This window comes from Centroberyx affinis, unplaced genomic scaffold, assembly GCF_046629955.1.
Source record: "Centroberyx affinis isolate AG114_WGS23_722 - 3 ecotype Tasmania unplaced genomic scaffold, CSIRO-AGI_Caff_v1 ptg000807l_1, whole genome shotgun sequence".
NCBI lineage: Eukaryota > Metazoa > Chordata > Actinopteri > Beryciformes > Berycidae > Centroberyx > Centroberyx affinis.
The window spans coordinates 43,227-62,535 of record NW_027279410.1 but is presented as its reverse complement, the minus strand read 5'-3'; the positions used below and the strand labels follow the sequence as shown (position 1 = coordinate 62,535).

At 41.6% G+C, this 19,309-nt stretch overlaps 3 protein-coding genes and 3 non-coding genes across 11 annotated transcripts; 1 reads left to right on the top strand and 5 right to left on the bottom strand.

Moving 5' to 3' along the window:
* Nucleotides 1-393: 393 nt before the first annotated feature.
* On the bottom strand, nucleotides 394-4,091 carry LOC139644990 (T-complex protein 1 subunit zeta-like). Of its 4 annotated transcripts, none has more exons than XM_071520549.1 (7): nucleotides 3,914-4,091; nucleotides 3,519-3,580; nucleotides 3,058-3,229; nucleotides 2,149-2,231; nucleotides 1,807-1,903; nucleotides 760-1,421; nucleotides 394-665 (listed from the first exon to the last, which is right to left on the bottom strand). In XM_071520549.1, the coding sequence occupies exons 2-6, from the start codon at nucleotides 3,542-3,544 to the stop codon at nucleotides 1,407-1,409; spliced, it is 393 nt and encodes a 130-aa protein (XP_071376650.1). In that variant the 5' UTR covers nucleotides 3,545-3,580; nucleotides 3,914-4,091; the 3' UTR covers nucleotides 394-665; nucleotides 760-1,406. The 4 variants fall into 4 exon arrangements, with proteins under 4 accessions (XP_071376650.1, XP_071376652.1, XP_071376649.1 ...); XM_071520551.1 differs by having other exon boundaries at nucleotides 763-1,421; XM_071520548.1 differs by having other exon boundaries at nucleotides 398-665; nucleotides 763-832.
* On the bottom strand, nucleotides 1,060-1,195 carry LOC139645002 (small nucleolar RNA SNORA15). Its single transcript, XR_011695226.1, has one exon. It is a non-coding gene; the product is annotated as a small nucleolar RNA SNORA15 (small nucleolar RNA).
* Nucleotides 1,971-2,110, bottom strand: LOC139645001 (small nucleolar RNA SNORA15). Its single transcript, XR_011695225.1, has one exon. It is a non-coding gene; the product is annotated as a small nucleolar RNA SNORA15 (small nucleolar RNA).
* On the bottom strand, nucleotides 2,616-2,746 carry LOC139645000 (small nucleolar RNA SNORA15). Its single transcript, XR_011695224.1, has one exon. It is a non-coding gene; the product is annotated as a small nucleolar RNA SNORA15 (small nucleolar RNA).
* A 1,110-nt stretch (nucleotides 4,092-5,201) lies between the features above and the next one.
* psph (phosphoserine phosphatase) lies at nucleotides 5,202-8,135 on the top strand. Of its 3 annotated transcripts, none has more exons than XM_071520545.1 (6): nucleotides 5,202-5,275; nucleotides 6,110-6,250; nucleotides 6,406-6,540; nucleotides 6,767-6,912; nucleotides 7,629-7,777; nucleotides 8,000-8,135. In XM_071520545.1, the coding sequence occupies exons 1-6, from the start codon at nucleotides 5,211-5,213 to the stop codon at nucleotides 8,108-8,110; spliced, it is 747 nt and encodes a 248-aa protein (XP_071376646.1). In that variant the 5' UTR covers nucleotides 5,202-5,210; the 3' UTR covers nucleotides 8,111-8,135. The 3 variants fall into 3 exon arrangements, with proteins under 3 accessions (XP_071376646.1, XP_071376645.1, XP_071376647.1); XM_071520544.1 differs by having other exon boundaries at nucleotides 6,767-6,917; nucleotides 7,634-7,777; XM_071520546.1 differs by having other exon boundaries at nucleotides 5,209-5,415; nucleotides 6,767-6,917; nucleotides 7,634-7,777.
* A 1,567-nt stretch (nucleotides 8,136-9,702) lies between these two features.
* On the bottom strand, nucleotides 9,703-16,210 carry LOC139644987 (protein NipSnap homolog 2-like). Its single transcript, XM_071520543.1, has 10 exons — nucleotides 16,088-16,210; nucleotides 15,194-15,333; nucleotides 15,060-15,105; nucleotides 14,487-14,581; nucleotides 13,656-13,726; nucleotides 13,394-13,534; nucleotides 12,013-12,044; nucleotides 10,317-10,411; nucleotides 10,074-10,157; nucleotides 9,703-9,839 (listed from the first exon to the last, which is right to left on the bottom strand). Exons 1-10 carry the CDS (start codon nucleotides 16,177-16,179, stop codon nucleotides 9,775-9,777), a joined length of 861 nt encoding a protein of 286 aa, XP_071376644.1. The 5' UTR covers nucleotides 16,180-16,210; the 3' UTR covers nucleotides 9,703-9,774.
* Nucleotides 16,211-19,309: the final 3,099 nt, after the last annotated feature.

Genomic DNA, 19,309 nt, shown 5'->3' with positions numbered 1-19,309 from the left:
CTTCAATGTGTTTCTTATTGAGCTTCTCTCCTAGGTAAAGTGAGAGAAATATTCAAGTAAAAGTATTAAGAAATGCAATGAACCTGCATACTTGAAATGGCATGGACTTAGATTATGTGTATTGCGTGGCTATTTGTTCATTATGCAGGATGTACTGTACTGGGCTATATACTGTACTGCTAACAGCTTCACAGGGCGTGAGTCAGTGTTTTAAGATGAGTGGTGATAGCACTTTAAAAATGTATGCTGAGGTACTCATGGATTTATTTATTAAAAACTACATTTCATTTGAAATTCAAGTCTCATTATTGGCTAAGTATCATCAACTTCAGTTCATATGTCATTTTGCAATGCTTTTGAATTTTAGGTTCTCCAGACATTATGGTTTCCTGGTGGCAGTTTTCCCCAACAACTTTAAACTTAAATTTACAAATCAAATACAAAAGACCAATTGCATAAACAGTTACAAGTTTATTATGAACAAAGAGTGAGGTACAGTCTGGGTTTCTGGATAAAATGACACCAAGAGAACTGAGTGCTGCAGTCATCTGTTGGTCTCTACTGATGTCCATCACTGTCATCTGATCTGACCTTCAGCCTTCAGGGAGGACATGCCTGCTCTCATGATCTCTGCCAACAAGATGCAGTTGCTTGCCATTACGGTGCTGTGGATGGAGAGAAAAAAAAAAGTCATTTTCAGTTAAAAAGGTCATAGAATTTGATAATGAATGTGACCATGGTTCATTTTCATGTTCTTACCACCTCAGGTCCGCTCCAACTAGCCGACAGCTCTCTTTCAACTCTGAGGTTTGACTGCGTTCTGGGCCAGAGTCTAGACAAAATAGGAAATTAGAAAACCTCAGTGTAAATGTAATTTTCATGTTGAGATGCATTGATGCTGGTATCAGATTCTGGCACAGTGCTGGGCTGAAATTTCTTGAGGTTTAAAGGTTTCTGGTTTATTTAGTGATTTATGTTACAAGCTCTGCTGAAGTAAGCTTTACACTCATCTGTCGATGGCAGAGCAGCATCAGGAAGTTCATTTTCTAAGTGTATCACAGTTGTACTCATTCCTACAAAAGTGAATGAAGCACGGAGCAGCGTTCATCCAGTCAAAAGTAGAATTGAGAGGAGGCTCTTGCATGGTGTCTGACTGTATCCACCACAGACCAGGCAGAACAGAATTCTGCCATGCCTCAACATTAGCTTTTTAATGCTGTGAACAGTAATCGAGTCACATGTCAGTTGTGTGTCAGTGTGTCTACAGACATAACGTCCTGAGCGGCATTCCTGACCGCCCTGAGGCCGTCCCCCACAGCCTCTTTGATTTGGGTCAAGGTGTGCTTGTTGGGCCCTTTGACCAGCAGGGTGACCAAGCATAGTTTAACACACTTCTTTATAAACATCTACTTCTCCTCACCCTGGAACAAAACAAAAATGTGTTATTTTTTAATCACACATCTGCTTAATTAGTTATTATACAGTGGAGAGTGACAGGATCTACAAGGGAGAGAGAGAGGGGGTGACATGCAACAAAGGCCATGAGCTGGAGTCAGACGCCAGACATTGCAAGTACATAGTATAGTGTGTTTGAACAAGTGAACACACACAAAGACAGGCAATCAATCAACAACATCTTACAACCGTTTTGATAAAATCTAAAAGATCCAAGGTCTAAAGTTACAAAATAGGATTCTGTGCAAGTTTTTGTATTCAAGCTGTAGAGAAATGGGGCCTCATCAAACGGCCTACATTTTCTCCTATGAGAAAATCATCAAGTCTACAGTCTACAGGATTTCCTCTTACCAGTGTGCGTTCGTATACATGGCCAGCATGTCCCAGGCAGTCAGGTATGAGGTCATCGGCTGAGTTCATGGCAATGCCACCACAGGCCAGAGTCAGTCTGACATGGAAGACAAGGGAGTAAGAAATATATGCAAAGTACACATATATTCAAGCTAGCTGCATGTTACTGTATTCACTCTGACATAAGACCGAGGCATAGAGTAGCGCTCATATCCTTTTGTTAAGACCAAGTGTGAAAAAGATAATTTAGCATGGTGTCTGACTGCATTTACTATTGAAAGAGTAACACAGAATTCGGCCATGCGTTTGAATTAAGTAAAGCACCATCTAGATATCGGTTACCTCTTCATGTTCCTCCTCTTGGCCCTGCAAAGAGCAACAATCCCCTGTTTAGCCACGGCATCTAGAGCGGATGGATCAATTCCCTGCGAGAAGAGGATACACCAATTCAATGACAGAAAACAAGGTTTGTCTACATATTGAGAGGTCGACCGATTTATAGGTTTGACTGGATAAGCTAGGCTGATAAAGGCTTGTTATCAGGGGAGCAAACACATCAGGGGTCAAAAAACGTGACAAAAACCTGAAGCTGCATTATAGCTAGGGAGGTCTGGGGGCAAAGTTAATGTCACTATAAAATCCTTCTAAGGACTTTGGTTGAAAGTCTCGCTGAAATGGAGACGTTACAAGTAATTACTGAACATTCATTCTCTCATCAGACATCATGAAACTTTAATCATTCACAAGAAAAAAAAAGGACATTTTTCCTAATGATCACACTGAATACCATCATTAGATTATTTGTTACAGCTTGTTTTCACATACATGAAGCAGATGAGGGACTTGACATCACTCATCCATAGTATGAGGTGAATTGTTGCTTTGGCATGGTGTCTGACTGTATACACTACTGGCAAAGTAACACAGAATTCGGCCATGCTGACGAGCCTGTGCTGTCATTTGTGTAAAATCCATTTCTTGATCACTTGACATATTTATTTTGACGGTAAAAGAATAAATTGAAAACCCTTTACACCTGTGAAGCACTTCAGATTAAAAAAAAGGCAGCTTAGAATCAGCATGCCTACATTCAACCTACATTTTCTCATATTCTAGGGAGACACTGCATGTGATAATACATACATCTTCCACCCGTTTCTTCATGTCCAGATGTTGTTGGGAACCATTGTCCATCATTACTATGTACAACTGCCAACACACACTCTCTCTCTCACACACACACACACATACCTCTGTGAGCAGCTCATCCATTTCGGTGCAGACCTTGGCCATGAGGGAGGTGCAGGCTGCATGGATGAGAGTCTTGCTTTCCATTTGTCTGGTCACCTTCAACTGCTCCAGCACCTCTGGAGCCTTGTCCTTGGCCGCCTCAAAGCCCTCCACTATTATTCTGGGCAAGGGACTGAGAGAGAGACACATGTTCAGGTCAATTAAGTTCTGAAAACATCTGAAACTCTGCCATAGTATTAATTTTCCTGACTTGACATGGAATATGCACCCAATGTTTCACATGTATCACATGTAGCAGAGGTACACAAACACGTAAACTTCACACAGCATATACCAGCAGAGGTGCAGAATTTCAAGTATACATGGTGTGCCAAAGCCAAAAATGTCTTATTAGAGAGAGAGAAATAGACAGAAAGGAGATGAAAAGTTCTCAAAATTACTTTATCCATATCACCCCTTACCATTTCTTGCAACAGGACATTGCCATCTTTGGTTAGTTTTGCCACCATTTCCAGACACTGGCCTGCAAATAACAGAATATCATGTTAGTCTGAACCAAGGAGGTTCTATATTTGAACACACAGATTCTGAAAACCACTGAGGTCCGGGTTGACCACGAGGCACGGGCAGTGCAAGGGAGATTACAACATAGCCAACTGTACAAAACTGTGATGTTTAATTTATAGACAGATCTGTGGAGGAACTGGGTAGCTGCCAGTACTATTAATGAAGGACTTGATTTTCAACAGACTTCTATGATTTTGCCCATCACCAGACTGAGGCTAAATAAGCTAAGCTACCATCTCCAAAAGCTAACCAAAGAGCTTTGAAGCTAGCTATGTTGTTACAGACTCACATTTCCATTGTTCCTTTTGGACCCAGGTGACTTTTCAGCACACCCTGAAGACGATGCGCTTATATTGCCTGCGAGAGCAGCTTAAGCTCAGGCAACCTCGGTTTTTCTGGTTCAAAGCCTTGACAGCCCTCTTCATTTTGCATACATTCGCCGGTTACTTCACGTGGAACTAGCACATTAGCGTTAGCTTCTCGAACGCTCTTCAACACCCACCTTGTTGAAAACCATTGGCCAATGGATCAAAAGAAAGTATGTGGTCGCTGTTCTGATTGGTTGAAAATAATGTCAATGTAAAAGACGCGTAACGTAGGCGGGGCCAATCCTACGAGGGACTGCGGTGCACAGCTTGCACATTTCTGGAGTCGATTCCGACTCTGATATGTGGGAGTCGCTGGAATCGACTCAACCAGGAACTACTTCTGGAGATTCAATTAGCCTACACTCCTCCAAAACAATTGTATTCTTGTGCTTTTCCATAAGCAGTGGAATAAAGTACCTTTCTCCTCTAAACATTTAACACAATATCTTTAATGTAACACTGATTCAGCTTAACTGGAGTGATACCGGTTCTCATCATCCCTTCATACTTCAGCAGTTTTAGTCTGGTGTTAATTGACTGTTTGTGCCTAAGTATGGTTTGTGCCTATACCATTTTCCAGTTTTCCTCATCCTCCTATCCGTTATCCACATGTCTAGTCTGTTAGAAGATGATTATTTTGAGTATGAGACAAATGCATTATAAAACATCTTTATCATCTTTAAATGAAAACAATGTCACACTGTGGAGGTACAGGTCCCACCTGCATGTTAGAACAGGTGAACGACTGGTTGTGGTATGTCTCTTAAACAATTGGCAAAATCATGTACAGTCGGCAACAAAAACATTGATGGAGAGAGCTGGCAGCAGGTAACAAGAGTCAACTCTTTTCACTTTCGGCTCCAACAGTTATTGGATGCCGACTCCGACTCTCAAGCTAGTTGGAGTCGAAGAATCGACCGTTTGGGGGTCGACTCTCCACCACTACAGTAGAAATAGGACTGCCGTTGGAGCTAAAACTGTGCTTTAATTCCAGTAAACAGGAAATACATTACAATACATATTATTTCATGAACACCTAATTCGTTATAGGCGTTATAGGCCTATATAAGCCCTATATAAAGGCTGTAGTTTTGCTAACAGGCCGTGCCGTCGTGGCTCCGGGCCAGTGAGTGAGCGACTTGTGGGCGGGCTATCACCGGCTTCCCTCTGATTCGCTCAGCATCCAGCGTTTCTCTTCCTCCTCGGTGAACCCATTTAATGTATCGGAGGGGTCGGCCAATGCTGAAACGGCTGTTTGTGCAGCATCAACGCCGTGCTTACCAGTAAGTAGCCGAGAGTAATTTGCACATTTCGGGTTAATTTTACTTGAAGAAAGCAGCCTAGCCCTACCGCGTGAGCCGTTTCCCGGTTTTGACAGTCGAAAAGGGGCTGCACATAACGACAAGAGAGGTGGATTGGACAGGTAACCTAACATCTTCATTGGCTAGTGCTTAGCCTTAATATTCAATGTCATTCGCTTACAGTGGTGTACCGTTGTTTGCCAAGTGTTACCAAATGCAGAAAGGGGTCTTTTGACCAAAATGGCATCGTCTTCTCGTTTCCTTTGGGTCTTGCATGCCAGCCTGCTCCCTGTAGTGTGCACGGGGTGACGCAACACTGGCAGAAGATGTCCATAGCGGCCCATCATCTCACTTTATAGACAGACAGTGCTGTGTTACGCAATTTTAGTACACACGATGTGCAGCCGCTGGGTACACACGTTCATTTGATAAAAGCTCTGTCGATCCAGAAACGTATGCACATAGTTATTTCCGTCAATGCATGAATTTACTGCTCCACTGGTTACAAAACATACTCTGCACGGAATGTACTTATCCAAACAGTGAAAAAAAGGCAAGTGCAGGTCAGACATCACAGACCTCACGTGAAAACACGTTTTCAGCTCGTGATAAGCTGCAGCCTGATGAACATTATTAGATTTTCCCTGATACAGTATGTCTCCCTAACGTTTAGTGACATCCAGCCTGCCTACTTGATCCTAAAAGCTATGCAGACATAACTAACTGTAGGCCCTGCAGTTCAAAGCCTAGAGCTTGAATGCTGTTTTTTATGAGTGTCTCATACTTTGTGTCTCTATTTTCCATGTCTTTTCCCAGCAAGATGACACTATCACAGATAAAGGAAATCTTCCGGAGAGCAGAGGCTGTCTGTTTCGACGTGGACAGCACAGTTATCAAAGAGGAGGGCATTGACGAGCTTGCCAAATTCTGTGGTGTGGGGGATGCAGTCACTGAAATGTATGTGATGTGGCGTTTTCACTGTGATTGTGTTCTTACTTTGTCATATTTATCCGCGTTGCTCTGCAGGAATATTTTTCATTCTGATGTTTTGTGTCACAGTACTGGGTTTATTCTGAACATTGTGCCTCCTGTGCTGCTCTTTCAAATTTCAGGACTCGCAAGGCCATGGGCGGGTCAGTGACATTCAAAACGGCCCTGACTGAGCGTCTGTCCATCATCCGATGCTCTAGAGAACAAGTGAACAAATTGATAACAGACCACCCGCCTCAGTTGACTGCAGGTATTAAGTAAGTGTGTGTAGATTCCGGTTTGTTTATATATTCTTATCTTTGAATGAGTCAAGTCGGTCATTGAGCCAACCTTGTATTCCACTCAATACCGGAGTACCGGGAAGCAAAATCTAGACTGGATGAAATTTTATTACTATACAAAAGTAGTGGAACAAAAGCAAGCAGCAACTGTACCAATTTGATTTGATCACTGGTAAAATAAACATCTGTCTTCTTTGTCTAGGGAGCTTGTGGACAGTCTGCACCAACGCAACGTGAAGGTGTTCCTCATCTCAGGCGGCTTCCGCTGCATTGTGGAGCATGTGGCCGCCCAGCTCAACATCCCTCTGGATCACGTCTACGCCAACCGCCTTAAGTTTTACTTCAACGGTGAGGTCAGAGAGAGTGGACGCCAGAGTCACAGATTGGTTTCTAAAACCATCAGTGTATAAAGAACTGAGATTGTATCAACTTTCTAAGAGTGGACTGCCAAAGCTTGAATCATCTCTCTGTCTTCATCCACATCACAAGTTCCCTGTTTCCTCAAATTGTTATGGAGCTTTATGCAGAGCAAATGAACCCTGTTTACCCCTTTGCCCTCTGAAATTGAGTCTTTTCCCTTACCAGAGAAACTGTTTTAACAGTGTTGTCTCAACACTCCTCTGAGCGAGCAGGAGTACTGTTGTATGTAGAGATGCACTGTATTGCTGATTTGTGGTGCTAAATCCCAACTTATGAACTTCAAAACCTATTGTCAGAAGACACTAGGTAGCACTCGCAGCACAGACAGATCTCAATTTATTTTGGTCATGTCACAAAAACATGCTAATGTTTTGGCCTGATGGCCTTCATCAGAGCATGAGCTAGTGCAAGTACTCACTGAGTGCTAGACATAATTTAAATGTTTTGTCTCTGCTTCAGCTCTCATACATCCCATTGTTACATATTTAAACAATGCAAACTTAACTTTCACTTTTAAACCCTATGTAGCCAATTTTAGCCTAGACGTCTTTTTAAGCGGCTAAACGTCAAATTGCTCAGTGGGTACAGTTTGTTCCTAAGAAGACACCATTCTCCTTTGCTAAATTAAACTTTTATTTATTCAGGTGAGTATGCTGGTTTTGATGAGTCTCAGCCCACAGCAGAAAGCGGTGGAAAAGGAAAGGTAATCAGCATGCTGAAGGAACAATATGGCTTCAAGACTGTGGTGATGATTGGAGATGGAGCCACTGACCTAGAGGCCTGCCCTCCTGCTGTAAGTCTGCATTAACACAGACTATGACATGCACTGCTGCTCTCTATATCTATCTGTCTCCATCTATATCTTATGCTGCTTATATCTGTTTCCACAGTTCTGTCAGTTTCAAGTGTGTGTGTGCTCACGCATTCATGTTTGAGGGGTGATTAAGAGTTTTAAGGTTTCTCTGAAAATACAGTGACGCATATTGGGTTATTATGTTGTAATATTTTCTTTCAGAGTGCTTTCATTGGATTTGGTGGGAACGTCACCAGGCCACAGGTGAAGGAGAGGTGTTTGTGGTACGTCACAAGTTTCGGAGAGCTGCTAAAGGAACTGGAGAAGATCTAAAGAGGGAAAACCGTACTGTTACTCATTTTAACACCTTTTATTTGCACCTAAAGGTGTGCCTCTGAAGGTTTGATCCAGTGCACATTTTTTGTTCTTAGACCTCAATAGATTTTTATAATGAATGAAAATGTTTACAATAGTGAGACAATTTATACCTTCATGGGGTTGTTGCCCTCTGATTTTTATACTAGAGAATACTAAAAAAAAATAACCAAACACTATTTGGAGGTGTTTCAGTGTTTTTGCACTTTCTGCATTTAAGCTTTTAGGTAAGTTAGTACAACTCCTGCATATTACAGTATGTGCAATGAGTAATAGAAATGTTTTAATTCTGTATGGATACTAAGACCTATAAAAGACATGTCAACATGTGTGGTGACTTCAGTCCTTTATAGAATATGTGCATTAAACACAGGAAGAACATGGTGTCAGTAGTCTGAACTACTTTAATTTGTTTTGACATTCTTGCCCTTCCCTGTATTTTGTTCCCCATGAATTGCAAAAACAGGAAAAAAAAAAACATGCTTATGTTCACAATGAAATCTCTGAAAGTACAATAGGCAGGAGCATGAATGCCCACTTACAGCTGCAAGTTCACTCAATCATTGATTGACAGATGATGGTGCTATCACACTTCATTGTAGCTGATCGCTACACCCCACTAAAACATGTTGGATAAAAAATGTTTCTAAAAACCAGGCATGCAGTCTTCACAAGAAAAAAGTAAAAGCCGGAGTCACCAACACAGCACCATAAAACATCAAGCTTATTGCATATCATGACAGGTAAACCAAAGGAAGAATGTCCACAAAATGCAACTGACAGGAGTACTTTGCAAAAAAAAGAAAAGAAAAAAAAAAAAAAGGACTTTGGGTTTTATAATAGACCTCAATGAAATTCTGAGGCTTAGATTTTCCAGCACGTCGGACTTGATCATCTTCAGTACTGTGCTGTGATAAAATTGTCGACCTTGTAACAGAAACACAGTATTCCACTAGGAGAATATACAGAGGCTTTGTCTCATGCGATTTACTCAGCAATGGCATCGCTTACATCAGATCTTACAGAAAGTGACACTTTGCAGCACACCTACGATCGACGTAATAAATTTCTGTATTTACATTAAATAAATAAATAAAATAGCCACTGCATTGTACAGTGAGGTTAAGTAGTACTATTTGTCAAAACTTTCATTGCCCTCACACACCGTACAGCTGCTCTTCTTTCCAAGAACATACCAACACTTTGGTACGTTCTAAAACTAGAGCCAAGCTCTCTTCATTGACCGGTTCTAATGTGGCACAGCATGTTGGACACGGGACAAGGTCTTGACCCAACGACTATCAGGAGGTTTGAATCGGCCGAATTTACTCTCCCCACCCCAAAACATAAAAAAATAGGCTATTGGTTCCTTTTTCCATATCATTTAATGAGTATTTTAACTAGAAACATGGTGGGCAGGGGTTTTCTTTGCCTCCTGTATCTTAGCGAGAGGTTTTGAAGTAATAACAATGCAAAGTCGGGAAAAAAAGAAAAATAAATCAAGAGAGGGAGTGTTGGTTGGCAACACTGAAAGGAGGTTGAAACCATGGCAGTGAAGTTTTGGATGGATGTAACATTTGAAAGGATGCCATTTGATTTCAGCTTGCAGTCGGCTTCTCACTCTACTGCAGCGGGGAAGCCTTCATTGGGATCATGATCCTGGAGTCCATGTGCTGGATAAGAGGAACTGGAGGAAAGGTGCAACACAAAGGCAGACGATTTAGAATTGATTTAGTGTGTCCACACAGTTAAGTCCATTTGATAATGAGCAGTCTTAGTAAGGTCAAAAGCTCAATACCCTGTTACTCAAGACAAATAAGGAGCTAAAGGCAAAGGAAATACCCTTTGATAAGTGTTCAGTCATAAATAAATAGTATTGGTAACAGTTCAGTGCTTGGGACAGGACATCGTCTTAGCTCACCTGTGTAATACACCACCTCATCCCAACCGTCATGCTGCCAGGCAGCGTTCCTCGTGTCTTCTCGGGACTGGAGGTCTTTGTAAGCTGTAATGAACACCAGATCACACACACTGTAAGACTGCATCACTGTAAATGGAGCCATTGAGCTTAAAGCTGGTCCAGATTAGTGTAAATAGCCTTGCTGTCTCCTGCGATTGTCTGGATGCAAACATTGTCAACATGTAATCTTGACATCACCCTTACCCCAGAGGTGATGCACCATATAGAGGTTGCCAATCTGTGAGAAAAAGCCTCCCACAGCTTCTCTGTTGTGCTGCCGGTAGCCGATGGCTCTGGCCCTGTGGAACAGAGCAACTGCAGTCACAACACCGGCCAAAAATACCAAGACTTCATCATGCACAGCGAGACTGGGGCTGCACATAGCTGGCTGTGATATTATTGACCAGTGTCCAAAGAGAGATTTCAACATCATCTTTGAATTTACTTTGGACTGTTTTTCATTTGCATAATTGGATTTAGCCTATGGTGTTTTTTAATGTCAGCTAGAGGACTATGGTCTTGCATAGCCAGGATTATCCGTCCCAACTGAAACCATAAGATGTGACTGAATGACTCAGTATTGGTCCCGAACCTCTTTGATACTGTCTCATTTCATGCACAGCAGACGGCTTGATATGTGGGTGGAATGTTTTAAATCAACTATATTTTCCCCCAAATCAAACATGCACTTATTCAAATCATAATCACTGTCTGGATACACAAATATAAAGCCCCAGTATTTCATGTTGTTCTAACACTGCAGTAGGAGTTTAAGCCTACAACTGCTCAAATTAGATTGAAATTGCCTTAAATTGCTTTACTGGCAAAATCTGCACAGCATTTCATATACATTACTCATTCATCATGTTGTGGCTATAGAGGCTTGTTCAAATAAAGGCTAGTTGCAGTAAGCATAAATGCAAACATGTAAAAATATATTTTTTTTAATCAAATATGATTTTTTTTCACGATTATTTATATCACATGTCTGCTTTACTAGGTTGTGTCCAATGGAAAGAGACATGGAAGACTGGTGAGAGACGGGTTGCAATGCGACAGAGGACAGAAGCCATTAGACCCCCCATTATTCAAGGTCTATAACCTATATTTTCATATAAAAAGAAGCATATAGCAATAAGGAATCACCACAAAATGACCACAAAATATCTATACACTGGGAAAAGACACAGAGCAGTTGGAGTATAATGCCTACCAAGGCAAAAGTGACATGAAACGCGTATGTCAGAAACACTGGTATCATCCTTTAAAGTCACCAAGTTAATGATTTCAACACCACTGGCAAATGTCAAATGTGGTTCCCAATGTACAAAAATTGAAAGTTAAAGTTCAAAGAAGTTGAAACATGAAAGCCACTTGGCAACTGAATAGAGAAATACAGGTTGGACAAGTACAAAGACAAGTACACAGATCCAGCACAGCACTTTCATAACAGAAAAAGGAAGAAGGCTTTGGAACACTAAGAGATGTGCAGAACAGAGGAGGAGGAGGGGTTGCATTGCTGGTTCATTTTGTGACCGATAAAACTAGAACTTATTTGTTTTCCGTTCCAATATTTTGACCTATACTGCGTTATCTCAGACCATTTAATCAGCTGCACAGGACTAACTGATAATGGTTGACGCCTTGGCTTTGTGCGTCCCACTAGTGGATCTTTCCAGGCTCATAACACTGAAATAACATGAAAGCCAAATCATACATATTCCACTTGAATCTGGATCTTGTGCACTTGGCTCGGGAGTGTGACAGTGCAGTTTGAAAATAGGGCCTCTGTGGAATAGCTCTTATTAATGACAGTGTGATGAGGGAGGTGGAGGTTTCATGTAGTGCAACTGGTCTGTAACTACAGTTCGGTGTTTCAAGTGGAATCAGGCTGCCTTACCAGTAATTACCCCACTCGATCATGGTTCCTGGCTGCAGAAAAGAAAACAATATTCCATATTACAATACAGCATATATAATTCAAAGCTTTACAAAATAGAGATGGATATTATACTTTCTTCTTCTTTCCAGAATAAACTTATTAATACAAATGAATTGAATAAATGTGAGACAGGTATTTTCTCTTTGTTTCTTTTTTCTCTCTTGCAGCCTAAAGCTACCAAGATAAGGCTTTAATGATGTGTTACATAACTGCACCCTAAGCCTGTCACAATCACTCTCGGCTGCTTAAAACAACAAACGCCCTCTCCTCTCTGCGTTGTAATCTCAGTCTGTGATGAGGGATAATCGCCCGCATTCATCACGTGTCTCAGGGAGAAAAAGTTCTGCCTTTCAGATTATAATGCATGAGTTAATCCACGGGATTTGGCCTGGTGATTACCAAGCATCATGTAGCACTGCTGATATAAAACCAGTTTTGGGAATAAAACCTCAAACCAGTTTAAGTGTTGATCTACCTGTTGAGCTACACCAGACCACAAAGCCTATCAAACAGCATCATCATACATGTCTCACAGTGGTTTTATGGGCAAACTAGAGGTCAGAGAAGCAAGCTTGCGACCGGAGAGTCGTCGGTTTGAATCCCTGCACTGGCTGGGAAAACGACAACAGTAATGCAGTAAAAAAAAAAAAAGTAAAAAAGTAAAGCAGTAAAGTGAAAGAGTAATGCTTCCCCCTCCTGTAACAACTACTGTTGAGGTGCCTTAGAGCGCTCAACCCCCAGCTGCTCCAGAAGACTGTGCACTGGGCAGCAGCACCCTGGGGTGAATGTGAATGTGTGGAACTATGTGAAGCAGGGAGCTGATGGGAAAAAGCCAAATGTCATCAGTTGGATAAAAAAGGTAAAAAAAAAAAAAAAAAGAAGTACTGATTGAGAATTGGCTTAGTCTTTCAGATCATACTGGATAAGTTGGTTCAACATTAAACACTTGATTCTGTGCCGGGACCCTGGCACTGCAGGTTTGGCGCAGGCCTGGTCATGCTCTAACCGTTTCATGATTCCCTTGTGCTCAGCTGGGCCAGGTCCCAGTTGTCCAGACTTGGGTCACCAACACAGACTTTTTTCCCCCCCAAAAAAAGTAATGTTGCCGTGCAGTAAACACTGCGTAAACAGAGTAATGAGTAATAAAGCAAAACGTGAGCTGAGAAATCTGTTACACACCTATGAGGTTTTTCGGGTAGTAAAAAAATCTCTGGCTTGTTCTGATCAAGTTTGGGGGAGATAGCTCACTGCAGAAGTATTCATGTTGGGCCAGGCTTGCATTTCTCAAATCTCTGTCTCCACTCCTAATGCCTAGATAAGCGCCGGCCCTGGTTCTCACCCTGAGCTGGTAGGACCTGAGCTCGTAGATGTTGGGCCCCTCTCTCGGGACGGGCTCGTTCCAGAAGCTGAACTCCAGGAGAAGCTGGTTCCTGCGGGACAGCAGCATCTCTCCCCGTGCCTTCCTGTACTCCATGAAGTCCTGCCAGGGAGACAGACGCCGCTCAATAAGCCTTACTTTGACTGACAGCTGTACATTGCGTATCTGTTGTTACAGCATTAAACAGCGGTGAGACCAAAAATGCATGTGACATTGTGTTTACCTTGTTCTGCCTGAGCTTGTTCATCACCTCAGTGAGCGCTGGGTAGCCTCCTCTATACCGCCACAAGTGAACTGGGAAAAAACACACACGATAGATACAACATCGCACAAACTGTCCAAAGCAGAGTCAGTTGTTTCAAGGCAGGAATATCTAATAACACATTTATCAAAACATCAGACTTATGACCTTTGACACATTTCTGCTCCCTGCATGAGGGGTTTGGATTGGTGCAGTGCATAAATTACTTTGTGAAGAGGATGGTATTTCAAAAAGCTAAATCACTCAGTCAGATAACGTTAAAAAAAATAATCATGAGATACATTCTGATGAGTTGTTCATGATGAAAGATCATTGGTAAGGCAACAAGACATCCATAATAGGCAACATCAGTTTATACGTCTAGATAAATTCAATTTGACAAATTATTCTAATCATGAGAAATTGCATGTAATTATATTTCATGGATTCCTGGCTAAATGAGTAATCCTGCTCTCTGAAATACCATAAAGGCATTAATTCAGCTGTGCACTGGACTGCCGGGGCATCAAGCAATACGCAAAGTAATGTAGTTGTGGAATAAAATTAATGGGAAACACTGATCCTGGAAGACCTACAGACCACATGCTCAATTTGTTCTGTCGTAGTCTGACTCACCGATGACCTTACCTATTCACATTCTGAGTCACTGACAGTGTACCTGCATGGGTGTGTACATACATGTCTATCCCTTTGTTTGCTGTGCAGATCATAGGCCTATCAGACTGGGGATGGGTGTGTGTGTGTGTGTGTGTGTGTGTGTGTGTGTGTGTGTGTTGATGCTAGCAGTCCTACCAGCCTGGTCTTGCTCTCCATACCAGGTGTTCCAGGTGCCCACCAGCTCACAGGGGTAGTACTTATCAGCATGGATGGACGGCAGAACATCCTCACTGTGATACATAAGAAACAACTTAATTTAACGCAACTTCAAGGATCAAGCCAAGAATAAATAAACATCTAGTCATGTTCTGTACACTACTGTGGCTCTCATGGTTTCTGGCCAGTTCCATATTCTTTGAAGGCAACTCTGCTGAAGGTGAAACTCATATTTAAACAGCAAAATCCCAATAACAATCATAAGTATTCTGTTAGCGCTTCTTCGGTCCGTGTTGCGATTCCTAAATTAGACGCGAGCGCCGACTACAAGCAGAAGGCCTCCAGTCATCTTAGGTATGAGCGAAGAATCTTTGATGGACCGAAGCCATGCCGGCATGTCAATCAACTCACAGGAATAGAACCACAGACATTTTTACTGAACACTGCACAACACACTCAGTCTGTCTGTCCAGGCCTAATACTACTATCACTACTGCTGGACTACAAGTTTATAAGATAAACACTTAGACAAATAAAGTAAATAACACTCACCAAAGTTTGTTGTATGAATCCAGGCATTCTGGCTTGACATTATGGACTGCAAAGAAAATGATGTGTGAAAACAGTCAGATGTGGTTTTCAGATATGGTAGATTTTTATGTATTAATTTTGTGAGGGCAACTTACACTGAATTTTGTACAGGTTGCTTTCCTCATTTTTGGTCAGCAGGTTAGCGTGTGCATCTTTCCTGGGATCGACTTTCCTCACAAATAAAGACTTAAACCAGCTGTCCTCTCTGTTTCTGCTGCTTGATGTCGCCAACCCCCTGGAAAGAAAGATGCTGTGTGATGAACACTTTGATGCACGAGGGAATCTCACAAAACATATTATCCTCTAACCATCATAACACTGGGTGCCCTATCTCCCATCTTGAGCACATAGTACCTGCTCACATTTTGCACACACACAGACACAGATTATCTTTATATGGGTTGCTGTGTCATTGATAAGAAAGATGGTTACACTTCACTTCAGGGAGATTTTACAGTAACACTTCATTGCAGTCCAACCATAGACTAAAGCATGAAATCGCAATATTTTACTCCTGCCTCTGCTGCATGCACACAGTGATAAAGATGCATATGAATTACAACAGGGCAAAGTATCTACCCATGCATGGCATTTATCTGTCAGAATGACATGGTGAAACCTAATGTAGTTTCTTTCACATCTGCATAAACATAGAGAAAGTGCCAAATTATGACCTTGAGCATTTGAAATGCTCAAAAACAATAAACTCTAGAGACTTGTATCTATTTGCTATCCACTTGTATCAGCGGACATACGTAATCTTTAATCTTACAGAATTAATAATGTAAGGGGTTCACCAGAAACCCCAGCTTTATTGACCATGTAACGGTGAAGGCCAGTGAGACAGTGGCTACTTGGGCTAGCTTGCTCAGGTTCATCCTAGCCATTGCAGAAGGAGGAGCAGGAAGCTAACGGCAGATCGCGAGGACAGCCGCTCTCAGACACGATACAGGAAGAAAACTCAACATGCACACTGATGATTGTCTGACCTGCTGAAAACGACGACCTGTCCTGCCGACTGGGCCCTGCTTTTAGCCCGATCCAAGCCATTGCTTACTCTCTGAAGGACTCGAGTCGCCATCTTCCACAGTGTTAATGCATACAGAGTAGAGGGCGCTGCTACGTCTGGCCGCCAGGTGGCGGTAGCACCGCGCCGTCTGCATGTGACGGTGACCGGTGCTGACGGTCACCTATGAACCCAGTGATCACCAAGTGAAGGCCGGAAGAGTAAAATAAGGTAATCATAATCACATAATAATAATAATAATAATCCCAAAGAAAATAGGGAATAAATACGTTTTATGATTATTTCATTTAGTAGATGTCAGCCCAGCAGGCAAGTAGAATATAAGAATGATTATGAATGAGGTTTCACCCCCCCCACTGTTACCTCTCCACCGACAGCATGAACTCTGTTCTAAATCCTATCTGGTACAATAGAACTCTCCTCAGTTGGGCTCCCTAGAATAAACTCAGGGGTCTGTGGCTTCATACATCCCTGTCCTTACTGTTTCTCAACAGCAACCACACAACCGTGTGTGTGTGTGTGTGTGTGTGTGTGTGTCACATAATGGCTTATAACTTAAGGTGGGTTTGCAATCACCCTGACAAATTATGTAATTAAAGGTCAACATTTAACACTAAAGTCTACCTATTGGATTTTTGCTATATAAAAAAAACAAAAAACAAATGTCCCTAAGGGTTTTTTATTATGATTTGTTTTTATGAACATCAAATTTGGTACACAGTTTCAGGAGACCTATATACACAAATGAGCCATGAACGAGCCCAATCAGATAGACAATATGGCCACCATCAACTAATGATCTTGACCATGGGCGTGGCCTGACACAAACCTAACCATAAGTAGTCAGCACAAAATTGTGTGAAAGCGTTCAAGAGAAGTTAACCGGAACAGATTGTAATGACATTCCAAAAACAACCAATAGGAGGCGCCACAAAGACCACAAAAAGTTATTTCTTAATCCGGTCATTGAAATTGCATTAAATTTGGTAGGCTACACATGCTCTAGGACCATGTACTAGTCAAAATGTTTTGGTTTGTATGAGATAGGTGAAAGTGGGCGTGGTCTAGTCCATAAGAATCATGGAATAGCATATAACAGCTTGCAGCAAACTGTATTTGCAAAATCAGTATTAAAGTTGGCAGCCTTTTCTGTGCAGGCATTTCAAAAGTGTGTACCAAATTTCATGCTGTTTGGCCAGAAGGAGGCCATTTCAGATTTTAAAAGGTCATATCTCACACAGAATGAGTCTGACTGACACCTTGACACCAACTTGTAGCCAGATGCAGCATTCCTTTGCTTTATAACTTTGCCTCTTGGACCACCCAAGTCCACCGATTTGGTTTTGGGTGGTGATGCGGGTGTGTGCATTAGGGCGTGAATCCCAGAATCACCACATTTTTCCTTTTAATATAATATTTGAATACATATTTGATGAGGACGGTTTAATTCAATAAAGAGGCAACATCAGATCCAATTACAGAACAGCAACTGACAGCAAGAAAAAAGACCAAAAGGTGACAGGACAATGACATTGAGCTTAATTAAGATAAGATTCAGGAAGAACACATCACAGGTCAACATGCTGTATGTAGTGGCCAGTTGCACATGGTCATGTATGAAAGAATTCAGCAGAATTCAGATTGATTTATTATTTGACAGGCTGACTATGGAGCTAACAGAGACCATATTGTTGAAGTCTACTTTACTTTAGAGGGAAGAATGCTTACCACCCCTGGAATTCAGCAAAGTGTTTTGGAGGGATTTGTCCAAAGTCCAAAGACATGAATCATAAGGGAGTCTTTCTCGAGGAGTCATTTTTTGAATAATGCAAGGCAAAATATGGATATGTCTGGGAATTCAAAGTATTACTGTATTACCGGTATTTGCAATTTTGCCCTTTCAGTTATGATACTTATGATGGTTGTTGATGTTGGGTAGGAAACATTCACTTAATTTTTCCACCTTAATATAGGGTTTCAATAATAGTATGTTGCACTATTGCCCTATTTTATTTTATTTTAACAATTTAACCAGGTAGTCCCACTGAGATTAAGAATCTGGTTTTCAAATGCGATCAAGAGCCATCAGCATCAAGACAAACATAAAGTTTACAGACAAACAACATACACCGATGTACAAAAGCAAAATATAATCAAAATCACATTAAGGACAAGAGAAAAGTTACATTTTGCTTCACACACGCTCAAAAGGCTGTAGTCCAAATGTTGGGATTTTATTGTCATACTTTTGCCAGTATTTACTACCCCATCCCTTTGGTGTCTGGGTTAGCAAAGTTATGGTGTAGCTGAAATGCATGAAACACGTCAGCAGGTACGTAGTTCAGTGCGTGGGGAGGCCGCCCTTCACCCAGAGGACCAGTGTTCGAACACCTGGGGCAGCGAGCGGCCGCCATGTTGAAGGCTCCTCGAGCAAAACTGAATCCTTAAAACGTGCCGGAGTGCTGCTGTGTGGAGGCGGGCGAGTCAGAAGAGAATCTCCCCTTTGGGAATCAGTGGAGTGCAGTAATGTCAGTATTAATCTGTATAGCCTGATCTGCGTTTTTAAAGAACTTACTTGGAATTGGCATTAATGCACAGAGGGGGAAATTTTATTAATGGAAGAAGTGAGATCAGCTTTTGACAGAGAACTGCACGTTTCACTGCACCAGCTGTTCATGTACTTGATTATTGGTATGGTAAAATATAGTTGTTTTTTTGTCTTATCAGACTGTAGTGTGTTAAGGCTCCATGCATCCTAGAACAAAAAAAATCAATACTAGAACATTCCTATGTAATTCACATCATACGATTTTAACTAGTTCATTTAATACTTGTTAATAGGAATACCTCTGTCCCAAAACTTGAAACCAGAAATCAGCATCAACAGACACTTACTCAACAAGACTTACTCATTAAGTGTCACTATACACCCAACTGAGCTTTATTTCATTGTTAGGATAGCAGTTCTGAATCTGAGAATAAACCCATGTGCCCAGGAAATATCTCTGTACTTATTACTGTATCCAGAAAGCTGGTTTCCTATTCGTTGCCAATGGAGCAGCTCCAGACACTTTGTATCACAAATCTCTCTAAACTGTCCAAAATTGTAAGAATAACATATGTGCATGTTTTTTGTTTGGGGCGGCTTATGATATTTTGTTTCATTGATATCCTATGTTGGCTT

What these genes read in the sequence shown, in the direction of transcription:
- psph (XM_071520545.1), top strand. Translation starts at nt 5,211, where the DNA reads ATGTATCGGAGGGGTCGGCCAATGCTGAAACGGCTGTTTGTGCAGCAT. An exon ending in CATCAACGCCGTGCTTACCA is followed by an intron (nt 5,276 to 6,109) that starts GTAAGTAGCCGA and finishes GTCTTTTCCCAG; the next exon opens with CAAGATGACACTATCACAGA. An exon ending in TAGAGGCCTGCCCTCCTGCT is followed by an intron (nt 7,778 to 7,999) that starts GTAAGTCTGCAT and finishes ATTTTCTTTCAG; the next exon opens with AGTGCTTTCATTGGATTTGG.
- LOC139644990 (XM_071520548.1), bottom strand. Translation starts at nt 3,544, where the DNA reads ATGGCAATGTCCTGTTGCAAGAAATG. An exon ending in ATGTCCTGTTGCAAGAAATG is followed by an intron (nt 3,230 to 3,518) that starts GTAAGGGGTGAT and finishes TCTCTCTCTCAG; the next exon opens with TCCCTTGCCCAGAATAATAG. An exon ending in AAGAGGAGGAACATGAAGAG is followed by an intron (nt 1,904 to 2,148) that starts GTAACCGATATC and finishes CTTCCATGTCAG; the next exon opens with ACTGACTCTGGCCTGTGGTG.
- LOC139644987 (XM_071520543.1), bottom strand. Translation starts at nt 16,179, where the DNA reads ATGGCGACTCGAGTCCTTCAGAGAGTAAGCAATGGCTTGGATCGGGCT. An exon ending in GATTCATACAACAAACTTTG is followed by an intron (nt 14,582 to 15,059) that starts GTGAGTGTTATT and finishes TATGTATCACAG; the next exon opens with TGAGGATGTTCTGCCGTCCA. An exon ending in ATCGAGTGGGGTAATTACTG is followed by an intron (nt 10,412 to 12,012) that starts GTAAGGCAGCCT and finishes TCTGTTCCACAG; the next exon opens with GGCCAGAGCCATCGGCTACC.